This window comes from Musa acuminata, chromosome BXJ3-1 (assembly GCF_036884655.1).
Source record: "Musa acuminata AAA Group cultivar baxijiao chromosome BXJ3-1, Cavendish_Baxijiao_AAA, whole genome shotgun sequence".
Taxonomy (NCBI): domain Eukaryota; kingdom Viridiplantae; phylum Streptophyta; class Magnoliopsida; order Zingiberales; family Musaceae; genus Musa; species Musa acuminata.
The window spans coordinates 16,910,786-16,924,213 of record NC_088349.1 but is presented as its reverse complement, the minus strand read 5'-3'; the positions used below and the strand labels follow the sequence as shown (position 1 = coordinate 16,924,213).

The window sequence follows — 13,428 nt, the reverse complement described above, 5'->3', positions numbered from 1 at the left end:
TTGATCGACGGATCGTGACTCGACGACGACGACCCACTAATGAAGTGCTAATACAGTGGGCGAACCTACCAAAAGAAGATGCCACTTGGGAGAACTATGACGACTTGAAGATCAAATTCCCAGAATTCATGAATCATCAGCCTCGAGGACAAGGCTGATTTGAAGAGGGCGGGTCTGTTAGGACTCTAGCTTGGAGAGTCCTAATTGAGAGGGACATTCATGTAAAAATGTTAGGACTCTAGCTAGGAGAGTCCTAATTGAGAGGGACATTCTGTTAGGACTCTAGCTATGAGAGTCCTAATTGTGAGGGGCATTCATGTAGGAGGTTTTTTCTTAGAGAAGAATTAGGAGTTGTAAGGGAATAGGAGTCTTGAGTATGAGTCCTATTAGGAGTTGGTTAGAAGTAAGAGTCTTAAGTAGGAGTCCTATTAGGAGTTAGGGTTTAGAAGCCCTATAAATAGTCATGTATTCCTTCTCTTTTCTTAAGCAATAGATGAATCTTTTCTGCAGCCTTTGAGCAGCAACTTGGAGGGAGGAACCCCTATAGAGTTCCAAGGAGGCCGATCCCCTAAAGAGATCAACCCCAAGTTTAGAATCTGCAAGGGTTCTAACAAAAACCTACCTAAGCCGACCCCTATTAAAGAGGTAAATTAGGAGGTTGTTTCTTAGAGAAGAATTAGGAGTTGTAAAGGAATAGGAGTCTTGAGTAGGAGGCCTATTATGAGTTGGTTAGAAGTAAGAGTCTTGAGTAGGAGTCCTATTAGGAGTTAGGGTTTAGAAGCCCTATAAATAACCATGTTTTCCTCCTCTTTTGATAAGCAATAGATGAATCTTTTCGGCAGCCTTTGAGCAGCAACTTGGAGGGAGGAACCTCCATAGAGTTCCAAGGAGGCCGATCCCCTAAAGAGATCAACCCCAAGTTTAGAATTTGCAAGGGTTCTAACACATGGCTTGTCTTCTGCAAACTGCAGCTGTATGCGAAATGTCAGCAATCTCAGCACCCTAGAACCCCCCAGGTGGCACACGGTTGTTAGGATCGGAGCGGCACTAAGAGAGGGGGGGGGGTGAATTAGTGCAGCGGATTAAAACTTCGGTTTTAGAAAAATCTTTCATATGATAAGAACGAAACTTGAAAGACTTAACTTGAAAGCGTATTCTTGAAGTTGCGCAGCAAAGGTAATAAGGAACTAAAGCATGTAAGAAGGTTTGCAGTAATGTAAACAGCAATAATGAAATGCAAACCAGAGATTACGCCGATTTTAGAGTGGTTCGATCAAATGACCTACATCCACTTGCGAGGCCCCTCTTCGATGAGGCTCCCACCTTCCACTAGCAAATCTCTTGAAATGGAAGGGTCAATACCCCTCTTAAAACCTTTTACAAACAGCTCAACCTCTTACAAATTTTCAATAAGAAAGGAGGAGAACTCTCTAGCAAATTGAAAACAAGACTTACTAAGACTTTCTAAGACTTTTCTCTCAATCAAAATGCTTCTCAAAAGTTGTAATCTCAGCTGAGATTTGAGGGGTATTTATAGGCCTCAAGAGGATTCAAATTTTGGGCTCAAATTTGAATTCTCTTTGGGTTCCCGATACTGGCGGTGCCACCGCCCAGCCAAGCGGTGCCACCGCCCAGCGTTCGGGTGCTGGGAGGTGCAATCGCCCAGCCCAGGAGGTGTCACCGCCCAGCTCTCGGGTGCTGGGCGATGCTACCGCCCAGCCAGGCGGTGCCACCGCCTGGCTCTCCGATTTCACTGGTTTAGCTTAATTTTAGCCCAAACCATATCTGACTTTGGGCCCAGTTGGCCCCTAACCAGGATATAGGATTATCTCTTAATCCTAATCCTAATTACAAGTGAACTACATAACAAAAACACATCCTAAGCAAGCTTTCAACCGCGAACGTCGAGTCTTGTTTCGGCGAGCTTTCCGACGAGCTTCTTCCGACGGACTCCCATCAAGCTCCCGATCTTGTGATGACTTTAACGAGTAGCCGAGCCTTCTCGGTGATCTCCGTGAACCTCCGACGATCTCTTCGGCGAACTTCCGAAAATTCCGATAGGTTCCCGATTTCTTCTCGGTTGGTTCCGATAGCATCTCCGACGATTCTTCGGACTCTTAAACGTCCATCGATCTTGACTCCGGTATTCTTGCTTTGTGTTTTCTGGTTATCGTAGTTAATCCTGCACACTTAACTCAATAATATGGATTAGATCAATTAACCCATCAATTGATTTCATCATCAAAATCCGAGATTCAACAATCTCCCCCTTTTTGATGATGACAATCAATTGATGACGGAGTTAAACATAACTCCCCCTATCTATATGCCATATTATGAGAAGATGAAAACACTTGAATTTCATCCATTGAATTTAAGCATAAACCGATAAGTTCTAACCGTAGAGCTTATCGTTATTCTCATTAAGCAATAGTAAATGCGAAACTTCGATGAAAATCATAAGTCAAATGATATGGGACAATTTTTACTACGATAGGAGATAAAGATTTTCAACATGAATTTCATGATATCGATGTAAGGCATGCTTTCAATATGATCAATCAATCTTGTGATATTCTCAAGGATTTTGCAAGGCATATAAGACATTCATATCACACAAGCTTTTGCAATTCATATAAGTCATGCTATTAAAATGATACAAGTCATCACTTTTCTCCCCCTTTGTCATCAACAAAAAGAGAATGAGACTTGAAGCACATAATTTATCATACAAAGATTTTATCATTGATCATACATCACTCATCTATATTATCATTGATCATACAAAGATTTTATCATTCAAAATTAAGTATGCTAAAATATTTACGCAGAGTTCATCTTAAAGGAAAATTCAGCATTCATCCATATTATCAAATCTCTTCTTTTTATAAATAACAAAAAATTGTAGATGTACAAAGAAGAGATTGGGATAAGAAAAAAAATTTTAAGTAGTAACTCCAATAAGTCAAGATCATAATTCGAATACAAATCCATTCAAATTCAATTCGTCAACTTGAAACTCATAATCAAGCCATCAAAATCAATTTCGAGATTCAAAATATCATAAAATCATTAATCTTGATCAAATGGAAGCGGTGTTTGACTCAAGATAGGATAAGATAATTTAACAAGTCACCGAGGAACGGAGAGAGAATGAAAAACTTTACGGAAAATCCATTCAAACAAGTTTATTCTTAGGGACAATTTAACATACCTAATTCCCTTCTAATGAATTCAAATTGGTCTTCATTCAAAGCTTTTGTAAATATATCTGCTAATTGATGCTTTGTGTCAATGAATTCTAGAACAACATCATTGTTAAGGACATGATCGCGTATGAAATGATGCCTAACGTCGATGTGCTTAGTTCTAGAGTGCTGAATTGGATTTTTAGTAAGACATATGGCACTAGTATTATCACATTTTATGGGAATGTTTTTAAAGTGAATTTCATAGTCTTCTAATGTATTTTTCATCCAAATGACTTGTGCACAACATGCACTTGCAGCAATGTATTCGGCTTCCGCCGTAGATAGTGCAACTGAATTTTGTTTCTTGGAAGTCCAAGAAACAAGTGCATGTCCTAAAAATTGGCATGTTCCGGATGTACTTTTTCTATCTATCCTGCATCCGCCAAAATCGGCATCTGCATAAGCTATTAGATCGAATTTTTCAGATTTTGGATACCACAATCCTAAATTTAGAGTTCCTTTAAGATACCTAAATATTCTTTTAACACTCTTTAGATGAGATAGTTTAGGATTAGATTGAAACCTAGCGCAAAGTCCTACACTAAACATAATATCTGGTCTAGTCGCGGTGAGGTAGAGTAGACTACCTATCATTCCCCTATATGTTTTTTGATCGAAATTTTCACTATTTTCATCCATATCTAACTTAGTCGCAGTACTCATAGGGGTGTTTATTGCTTTTGAATTATCCATGTTAAATCGTTTTAACAATTCTAATGTATATTTGGATTGGTTAAGAAATATACCATCACTAAGTTGTTTGATTTATAATCCTAAAAAGAAAGTTAATTCACCCATTAAACTCATTTCAAATTCATGACTCATACATTTGGCAAATGATTCACATAGTGATTCATCCGAAGAGCCAAAAATAATATCGTCAACATAAATTTGCACAATAAGAAAATTATTTTCAAAATGTTTAATAAACAATGTAGTATCAACCTTGCCTTTGGTAAAATTATTTAAAATAAGAAAGGAACTAAGCCTTTCATACTAAGCTCTAGGAGCTTGTTTCAAGCCATAGAGAGCTTTAGTCAATTTGAATACATGATTAGGAAGAAGAGAATTTTCAAATCCGGGAGGTTGTTCGACATATACTTCTTCGGAAATAAAACCATTCAAGAAAGCACTTTTGACATCCATTTGAAATAGTTTAAAATTATTACTACTAGCATAGGCAAGGAGCATCCTTATGGCTTCTAATCGAGTCACGGGAGCAAAGGTTTCTTCGTAATCGATACCTTCTTCTTGGTTGAAACCTTTGGCCACTAATCTAGCCTTGTTTCTAACCACGATACCATTTTCGTCTTGCTTGTTTCTAAAGACCCACTTAGTACCTATGACTAAGTGGTCACTTGGTCTAGGAACAAGCTTCCATACCTCATTCCTCTCAAATTGGTTCAATTCTTCTTGCATTGCAATGACCCAAAAATCATCTTTTAAGGCTTCGTCAATGCATTTAGGTTCAATTTGAGAAAGGAAAGCGGCGTTAGCACAAAAATTCTTGAAAGAAGAACGAGTTTGAACCCCTTTTGTTGTATCTCCTATAATTAGCTCCTTTGGATGAACATCTACATACTTCCATTCTTTGGGTAAAGAAATTTCGGAAGAAGATGCATTCAAATGGCTATTTTGAGGAGGGGGTTCGTTTAAATTCAAATTATCAAAACCAAGATCATCATCAAAATCATTTTTCTTTAAATCAGAAATTTCATTAAAAACTACATGAATAGACTCTTCTATTACTAAGGTCCTTTTGTTAAAGACACGAAAGGCCTTAGAAACGGAGGAGTAACCAAGAAAAATGCCTTCATCGGATTTAGCATCAAATTTACCTAGGGCATCCTTTTCATTTAAAATGAAGCATTTACAACCAAAAACTTTAAAATAAGAAATATTTGGTTTTTTATTATTCCATAATTCATAGGGAGTTTTTGATAGAGATGGTCTTATTAGGACCCTATTCATGATGTAACAAGTCGTATTTACGGCTTCGGCCCAAAAATATTTGGATAAACTATGTTCATTTAACATAGTTCTTGCCATTTCTTGTAGGTTTCTATTTTTCCTTTCAACTACTCCATTTTGTTGAGGATTTCTTGGAGTTGAGAAGTTATGATTGTACCCATTAACTTTGTAAAAATTTTGAAAGTCACGATTTTGGAATTCACCACCGTGATCACTCCGAATTGATGAAATCATGAAGCCTTTTTCGTTTTGAGTGAGTTTACAAAACTTAGAGAAACACTTGAAGCAATCACTTTTGTGAGCTAAGAAATAGGTCCAAGTGTATCTAGAGTAGTCATCCACAATCACAAAAGCATATTTGCTTCCACCTAGACTTGTTGTATCAATTGATCCAAATAAGTCCAAATGGATCAATTGTAATGGTCTAGTGGTGCTAATTCGATTTTTTGGTTTGAAGCTTGTTTTTATTTGTTTGCCTAGTTGACATGCATCGCATACCTTATCCTTAATAAACTTCATATTCGGAATCCCTCGTACTAATTCTTGAGATGACATTTTAGATATTGTTTTCATGCTTGCATGACCTAATCTCCTATGCCAAAGCCAAGCATCATCATTTACGGCGGAGAAACACATTTCATTACCTAGTTCATCAAGATTGATGGTATAGACATTATTTTGTTTTAAAGCAATCATAGTCATGTTATGATTTGGTTTTTCAATAATGCACATATTTGATTCAAATCTAACGATATAACCTTTATCGCATAGTTGACTAATACTTAAGAGATTGTGTTTCAATCCATCAACTAGTAAAACATCATCAATGGAAAAACTAAATTTGTTACCAATAGTTCCCTTGCCAATGATTTTGCCTTTGTTGTTGTCTCCGAAGGTGACGTACCCTTCTTCTTTGCTAGTGAGCATAGAGAAATGAGATGGATCTCCAGTCATATGTCTTGAGCGTCCACTATCGAGATACCATCTCTTGCTCCTAGCTTGTGGGTTTGTCTACAAAAGAGGATGATTTTTAGGTACCCATTTGATTTTGGGTGCCTCAAAAATTGACCCACTAATTTTGTTATTTATTATTGAATCCTTTATAATTCCTTTAGGAACCCATATTAATTTTCGTGAACTAATTTTCCTAAATGGACATTTGTAGGCAATATGTCCGGATTTGCAACAGAAGTTGCATTTCATATAAGAGGAAACATGTAATGTAGGTCCTTTTATGAAAGTGGTAGGATTTTGATGTAATCCTTTTACAAATCCAATTCCATTTCTATTTGCGATGTGACCCTTGTGTGCAAGGATCATATCTAATCCTTTGCTACCAACCTTAAACTTGTTTAAGGTTTCTTTAAGAAGCAAATTTTCATTTTTTATTGCTTCTAAATGCTCACACTTAGAGCATGGAGGAATTTGAAGATTCTCAAACTTATCTTGTAGCAAAGCATGCTCTTTCTTTAAGATACTTAACTTCTTGCTAACAATTCCACATTCATCAAATAATTCATGAAAAGCGATAGAGAGTTCTCCAAAAGATAAATCTTCATTAAATAAATCACATACCTCTTCTCCTAAAGCCATTAGCGCGTAATGAGCAACTTGCTCGGTGTTGGACTCCTCTTCTTCGGACGCGCTTGAATCATCCCACGTTGCCTTGAGCGCCTTCTTCTTTGATGTTCTCTTTTTGGCTTGAGGACAATCGTTCTTGTAGTGTCCCGATTTTTAGCATTCATAGCAAATCACTTGGTCCTTCTTTTGTTCAAATTTGTTTTTAAATTTGTTCTTTCTTAAGTATTTCTTAAATTTTTGAGTCAAAAGTGCAATGTCATTGTCACTGTCCTCATCACTTGATGTTCCTTTCAAGTGGTCTTCTTGTGATTTGAGTGCCATATCCTTCCTGTTCTTTAGAAGGGGGTTCTCGAGCTCGTCATGAGCTTGACATGTCATTTCGTAGGTCATTAGAGACCCAATGAGTTCTTCAAGAGGGAATGCTTTAAGGTCTTTGGCCTCTTGAATGGTCGTAACTTTTGGATCCCAACTTTTAGGGAGAGATCTTAATATTTTAGTTACTAGTTCAAAGTTAGTAAAATCTTTACCAAGAGCTTTGAGTCCATTGATGACATCCGTAAACCGGGTGAACAATCTTCACAAGTTTCGCACGTTAACTTAACAGGAACTTGCCTTCGCACCCGGCACCCGGTGAGCAATTGTATATGGACTTGCAGCTATTCATTCTATCTTCTAAAGTCCTTATTTTCTCCTTCCTCTCTTTTCTCTCTTGCACTCAAGGTGCTCGCTGAATTGCTTGCAAAGATTCCCTCTTCGCGAGACGTCGAGACTTGTTCGTCGCTTGTTTTCAATCTAATCAACTTTCTGTTTACAAGTCCTTCGGGACCTGTACGAGGTTGCAACTAGGATGAACCTTTGCAAATGCATATGTCGCAAGGGCGCCTCAAGACTTGGGCAATCCCAGCTAAGTCCGAGGAGTTGGCGCAAGGGTGCTTCACGATTTAGGAAACTTTAGCTAAGTTCGTGACTTTGCCGTAAGGATGCCTCACGACTTAGGTAATTCCAACTAAGTCTATGCCAATCTGTCAATCGATCGACTTGGGCCTCAACCTTGTCGATTCGAGATTCAACTTCTTCTTGTGAGCTCTCTACCCCAAGAACCCTTCGTTGGCCTTGGTAGAGTTCCTCCAAGCTCGCTTCAAGAACATCCATACGGGTTTCCGTCGCAGTAAGTCTCTCCTTATGGCTCTTTTTCCCGGTTGGCGCTCCAGATTACGCCTCATCCATTTGCGAAGAGTAGCTAACTTCGCACTCATCATGTTCGTTGCAATGCTCCTCCAGAGCGACTCCAATAGCATGAGAGCGAGTTTGCACTTGCAGCCCACTTGCGATTACTTGGGGCAATAGTCCAGCTTGCCCCGTCTTGCTTGATTCGCCATGATGCTTTGCCATGACAAGATTGTAAAGTTTCTTCGCTGCTTACTCAAATTGCTTGCCTGCTCTGATACCACAATGTCATGGACTTAGCTAGAATTGCCTAAGTCGTGAGGCACCCTTGCGGCAAAGTGACGGACTTAGCTAGAGTTGCCTAAGTCGTGAAGCACCCTTGCGCCAACTCCTTGGACTTAGCTAAGATTGCCAAGTCATGAGGCGCCCTTGTGACGTATGTATCCGCAAAGGGTTAGCCTAGTTGCAACCTCGTACAGGTCCTGAAGGACCTGTAAAACAAAAAGTGGATTAGATTGAAAACGAGCGACGGACAAGTCCTAACGTCTCGCGAAGAGGGAAGCTTTACAAGTAATTCAGCGAGCACCTTGAGTGCAAGAAAGAAAAGAGAGGAAGGAGAAAACAAAGACTTTAGAAGGTAGAACGAACAGTTGTTTGTGGACTTACAGTGCTATCTCTATACAAGCATGCAAAAGCGACGAACAGTTCGTTAAACGAAGTTGTTGCGGGTGCGCAACGACCGTTCGTGACAGCAAGGAGGGGAGGTGCTACTGAGGTCAAGAGGCAGCAGTGGTGTCGCGACTAGGAAGCAGCGTCGGCGGTGGTCGTTGGTCGGGAAGCAGTAGCAAAAGGGGAGCAAACAGCAGTGATCGACGACTGTGGCAGAAGATGCAGAGTTGCCCTGTTTCGATCGCCGTGACGAGGGGAGGTTCCTGCCGAGGTCAAGAGGCAGCAATGGTGGCGCGGTTGGGAAGCAACATCACCGAGGGTTGGGAGCAACCAAGGATCGCCGAGGCTAGGAGCGATGAGGGGGGTGGTCCGCTAGCCGGGAACAGCGATGACAGCCCTTTCTCGCTCGAGCAAAGATGGGGTGTGCGCGATTGGAGGGCGGTTACGACGCAACAAGGGGGATGGGTCACTAGCCGAGAAGCAACGGCGGCAATGGTCGCTGGCCGGAAGAAGGGGCCCTTTCTCGCTCAAGAAGGATGTGGCTGCCGGCTTCACCCTTTTTCCCTCTTTTTTTTGTTTTGAGATGATGATAGCTACGACGAAGTGTTGTGAGAAATTGCAGCGAGAACACCGAGGATCGCTGCTCTGATACCAAATGATAAGACTCTAAAGTTTTATCATAGAAGAAAGGGGAGAAAAGGGGATGATCACTTCGAAGGAATCGACCTCCTTGATCACTTCGAGGGGATCGACCTCCTAAGGTTTATCAAAAGACTGAATAATATTTCATTGCTTGCCGAAAAGAAACAAATACATCCACCAAGACTCTTACTAGACTAAACCAACTCAATAAAACATTTATTCGAAGCTCAGAAAATAAAGGGATCCTAACACAACCAAGGCTAATTGACCAATTTCTTGATCTTATCACCAGAAATTGATTGACGTTGGTTTGAACTCATCAACATCAACCATGGTTGGCCAAATTTTGGCTAATCCTAGTCAATTTTGATATCCCAAAGAAAGGAAGATATGTGAGAAGCAAAAATATGTTGATGGTTGCCCTAGTTGGCAATCATAGGAGAAGAAGCCGAAGAAGAGGGAAGCAGAGGAAGAAATATGTTGGTTTTTCTTATCACCAGAAATTGATTCACGTTGGTTTGAACTCATCAACATCAACCATGGTTGGCCAAATTTTGGCTAACCCTAGTCAATTTTGATAGCCCAAAGAAGGGAAGATATGTGAGAAGCAGAAATATGTTGATGGTTGCCATAGTTGGCAATCATAGGAGAAGTCGAAGAAGAGGGAAGCAGAGGAAGAAATACGTTGGTTTTCTTATCACCAGAAATTGATTAGTGTTGGTTTGAACTCATCAACATCAACCATGGTTAGCCAAATTTTGGCTAATCCTAGTCAATTTTGATAGCCCAAAGAAAGGAAGATATGTGAGAAGCAGAAATATGTTGATGGTTGCCATAGTTGGCAATCATAAGAAAAGAAGCCGAAGAAGAAGGAAGTAGAGGAAGAAATACGAAAAAAAATTGAGACTATAATTACGGAAAATAGGAGTCACTACTGTTATTGTAGTTACAAAACTATTGCATATGCTGTAAACTACTACTGTTGCAATGTTTGTCCCCACCAACATGCAAGATAAAGAGGAAAGGAAGAATGGTTCTTAGCTCTTTATTGGAATAGAGGTGCACTCACATAAAAGAGAGATGTCTTATCATGGTTACTCGTGAAACTCTCTCCGAATAATTTTTTTGTCTTTCATTTTTCAACACTTCACTGACATGTTAATTAGAGAAGATCAGGGACATAATAGCGTGTAACTCTATTTTCAAAGCTGCAAATAGATATGCTATAAGTTTTTTGTAAGACATATATAATAGCTATTCACTATAGTAATTTCTCTGTATGGTACAACTAACATTTGTTTTCAAATTAAAATATTCTATATTACCTTTCATTATTATCTTTTTTATGATTTTATTGGTTTTCTACATATTTTTATGAAAATTTAGAATAATAATATTTTAGAAAATTGTTTTCATCTATTTTTTAATGTTTCTGATTTCTAGACATTGTTTTATAATTTCTTAAAGTTATTTTCTTCGCCTCTTCTGATTCCACTGGTCGTAATTGTAAAACACAGTTTTCTGTAAAGCATAAATGACCTTACAAGTTACAACTATATTGTAAATTTTGACTCAAAGTGATCAACACACATAAATTCTCAAGAATAATATATGTTGTCTCCCACTCAAACATGACTATTCCTGCATTTTCTGATGAACTACACTTGGTGCAACACCATATGCAATCTAGTATGCAGACATAAGGTAAAGCTGTTAAACTTCTTTAAAACTTCAAAGACGTTGAGGTCTAAGAAATGTAGCTTCATTATTGAGTTTAGGGGTTATCTATTCAATAGGCAACACTTATGGTGACTGTTACATATACCGCTCTATTAACCTGTTTGATGGTCCTTCTAAGTTCTAACTAGAAACCACATGGATATGGAGAAAGGCTTTCTGGAAAATTATGTCTGCGTCATTGACAAGGTGATGCCTATACTCGATAAGCATAACCTGTATGAACAATAAGTTTTCCTAATCTCAAATATTAGAGTTGAGTGTACACCAAAGCACTTTTTAGTTTTTTTGACAATTTATTGGATGAGTAAGAGAGTTTGTTATATGCCCTTCGGCTTTTGGTTGTCAAGCAGCCATAAGGAGAACATCTTTGCCATGTAATCATGGTCCACATAAATTCGATCGAAAAATCTACGTATGATCAATGAAAAATCCAAGATCCTCAATTACCAAAGATGTAAAAACTTAAAAAATTCTTAATCACAAGAATTAGCCATTAAAAAATTCTGCAAAACTTAAAAAAGAGCAGATCAAAAGCAGAAGTTACCAGTGAACCTTGATTAACAGAATATAAAAGCAAGATGAATCTGTATAAACAAAGTCAAAGTGATAAGAAATGAATCATCCCTAAGGCAACATAAGAAGAGGTTGAAAACATCAAAATTATACTCATATACCAAATGGAAGGTAGCCCATGAACAATCACCTCAACATTTCATAAGGACTTGGAAAGAACTTTTTCCAGTTGTAACTAATGTTATAGGTGCAAAAAAGAATACACGTACATGATCGAGGTACATGAATTGCAAATAATTCACAATGTTAAACAACCAAAGATCCATAGCTTCCTAGACAAACCATTTCACCACAGACTATCAAGATATGGATAGAAGGATTATAAAGCACATAAAAGATAGAACAGATTTCACAAATGCAAGTTTTGAGCAAGACATATCCTTATTTTTTATTCTAAGACCCAAGGTTTCAGTCAAATAATAAATAAGATGCTCTTTCAGATCCTACAGACATAAGTTAGTTGAGATTGGCGTGGAGTAACTCAATAACATTTGCAAAGAAGGTTATCAAGGGAGGTCTCAGAGAAGAGGAAACTTAAAAGGAAGGAGCAACAAAAGAAAGGAGGAAAAGAAACGAAAGGAAGAGTATAAGGAAGAAATACAGCTTGAGAGGAGTGGGTTTTCTACAGCTTGTAATATATTTTCTTGATATCAATATCAAGATATGAATGACGGGCAAGAAGACAGCATATCTGGGATTATTTTTGATGAAAAACCAAGAATACAAGTTCAACTCAAGGGCTTCAATCAAGAATCTAAGCTGTTCAGTGTAAATCAGATAACAACTGTGGGCTTCTTTCTAAACGGATTAATTTGTTACCACATGCCTTTCACCTTTATTCTCATGATCGAATTCCTTCATACCTATACAATGCGATTTTTTGTTACCACATTGTTTCGGATTACAAAACAAAGAGATAACGTAACCACAAGAATCCATTCCTAACACAGGCAAAAGACGGAAACCCGGCTACAGGGATCGATAACACAATAGGAGAGAGCAGAAGAACTCTTGACCTAAACAAATACCTGTTTGGTCCGAAACATACTTCCTGCTCGGCTACACAAGCGAACAAGTTTCATTCCCAATTCATCAAAACAAATGAGCTGAGCATCTTAAACAAAAGAACGGAAAGAAATAGGAACATTATTACCCCCTTATCAAGAAGGCCTGGACCTCAAAAGACATGCGATCCTTAGACCAAGAAAACCCAAAAAGAAATAAATAAATAAAGACAAGAAATATTGTTTTTTTCAATTTTTCTTAACCTAAGTCAGGAATTTCGGTAAAGAAAACCATTCATCGGTCCATCGAATGTATTCCAAAAAGCCAAAAAAAACAAAACAAAATTAGGACATCCCAATAAAAACTTAATGCTGATGAAATAGCCCAAAGAGGATCGCTCTTTTCCGGAAACTCACCGCCTGGAGAGCAAGGGAAGGTTTGCCCTGATCGACAAGTTGACGGGCCAAAGAGAGAAGGCCCCACGCGTTGTTCTGGGCACTCAGGTCGCCGTTGGCGACAGCGGTAGGCGGCAGCGGTGGCGGTGAGAAAACCTCAGAGGCGCCCCCAGCTGTGGCGCCCCGACGGTCGCCGGAGACGTCGGTGTCCATGTCGTCCATCTCTCTTCTGAAGCGATGCGGTGGCCCCTCAACAATAATCGATCATCCGATTCGCGACACACACCGTGCTAAAGAAATTATCGTTTTATAGATAGTCCATGGGACGGTTCTAGCACTTTCTCGGCCTAATCCTTATTCTCTGTTATCTCATTTCTTTCTCTCCTTTGTATTTTTTTTCTCGTACCTCCCATGCAATCAAAGACACCAAAGCT

The 13,428-nt window shown here is 38.9% G+C and overlaps 1 protein-coding gene across 1 annotated transcript in view; it reads right to left on the bottom strand.

The window, feature by feature from the left end:
* The window catches only part of LOC135629755 (uncharacterized), a 47,789-nt gene extending 34,413 nt beyond the window's left edge, over positions 1–13,376 (bottom strand). The window contains exon 1 of the mRNA XM_065137638.1: positions 13,016–13,376. Coding sequence (XP_064993710.1) covers positions 13,016–13,216 — 201 coding nt within the window. The 5' untranslated portion in view covers positions 13,217–13,376. The remainder of the gene's footprint in view (positions 1–13,015) is intronic.
* Positions 13,377–13,428: the final 52 nt, after the last annotated feature.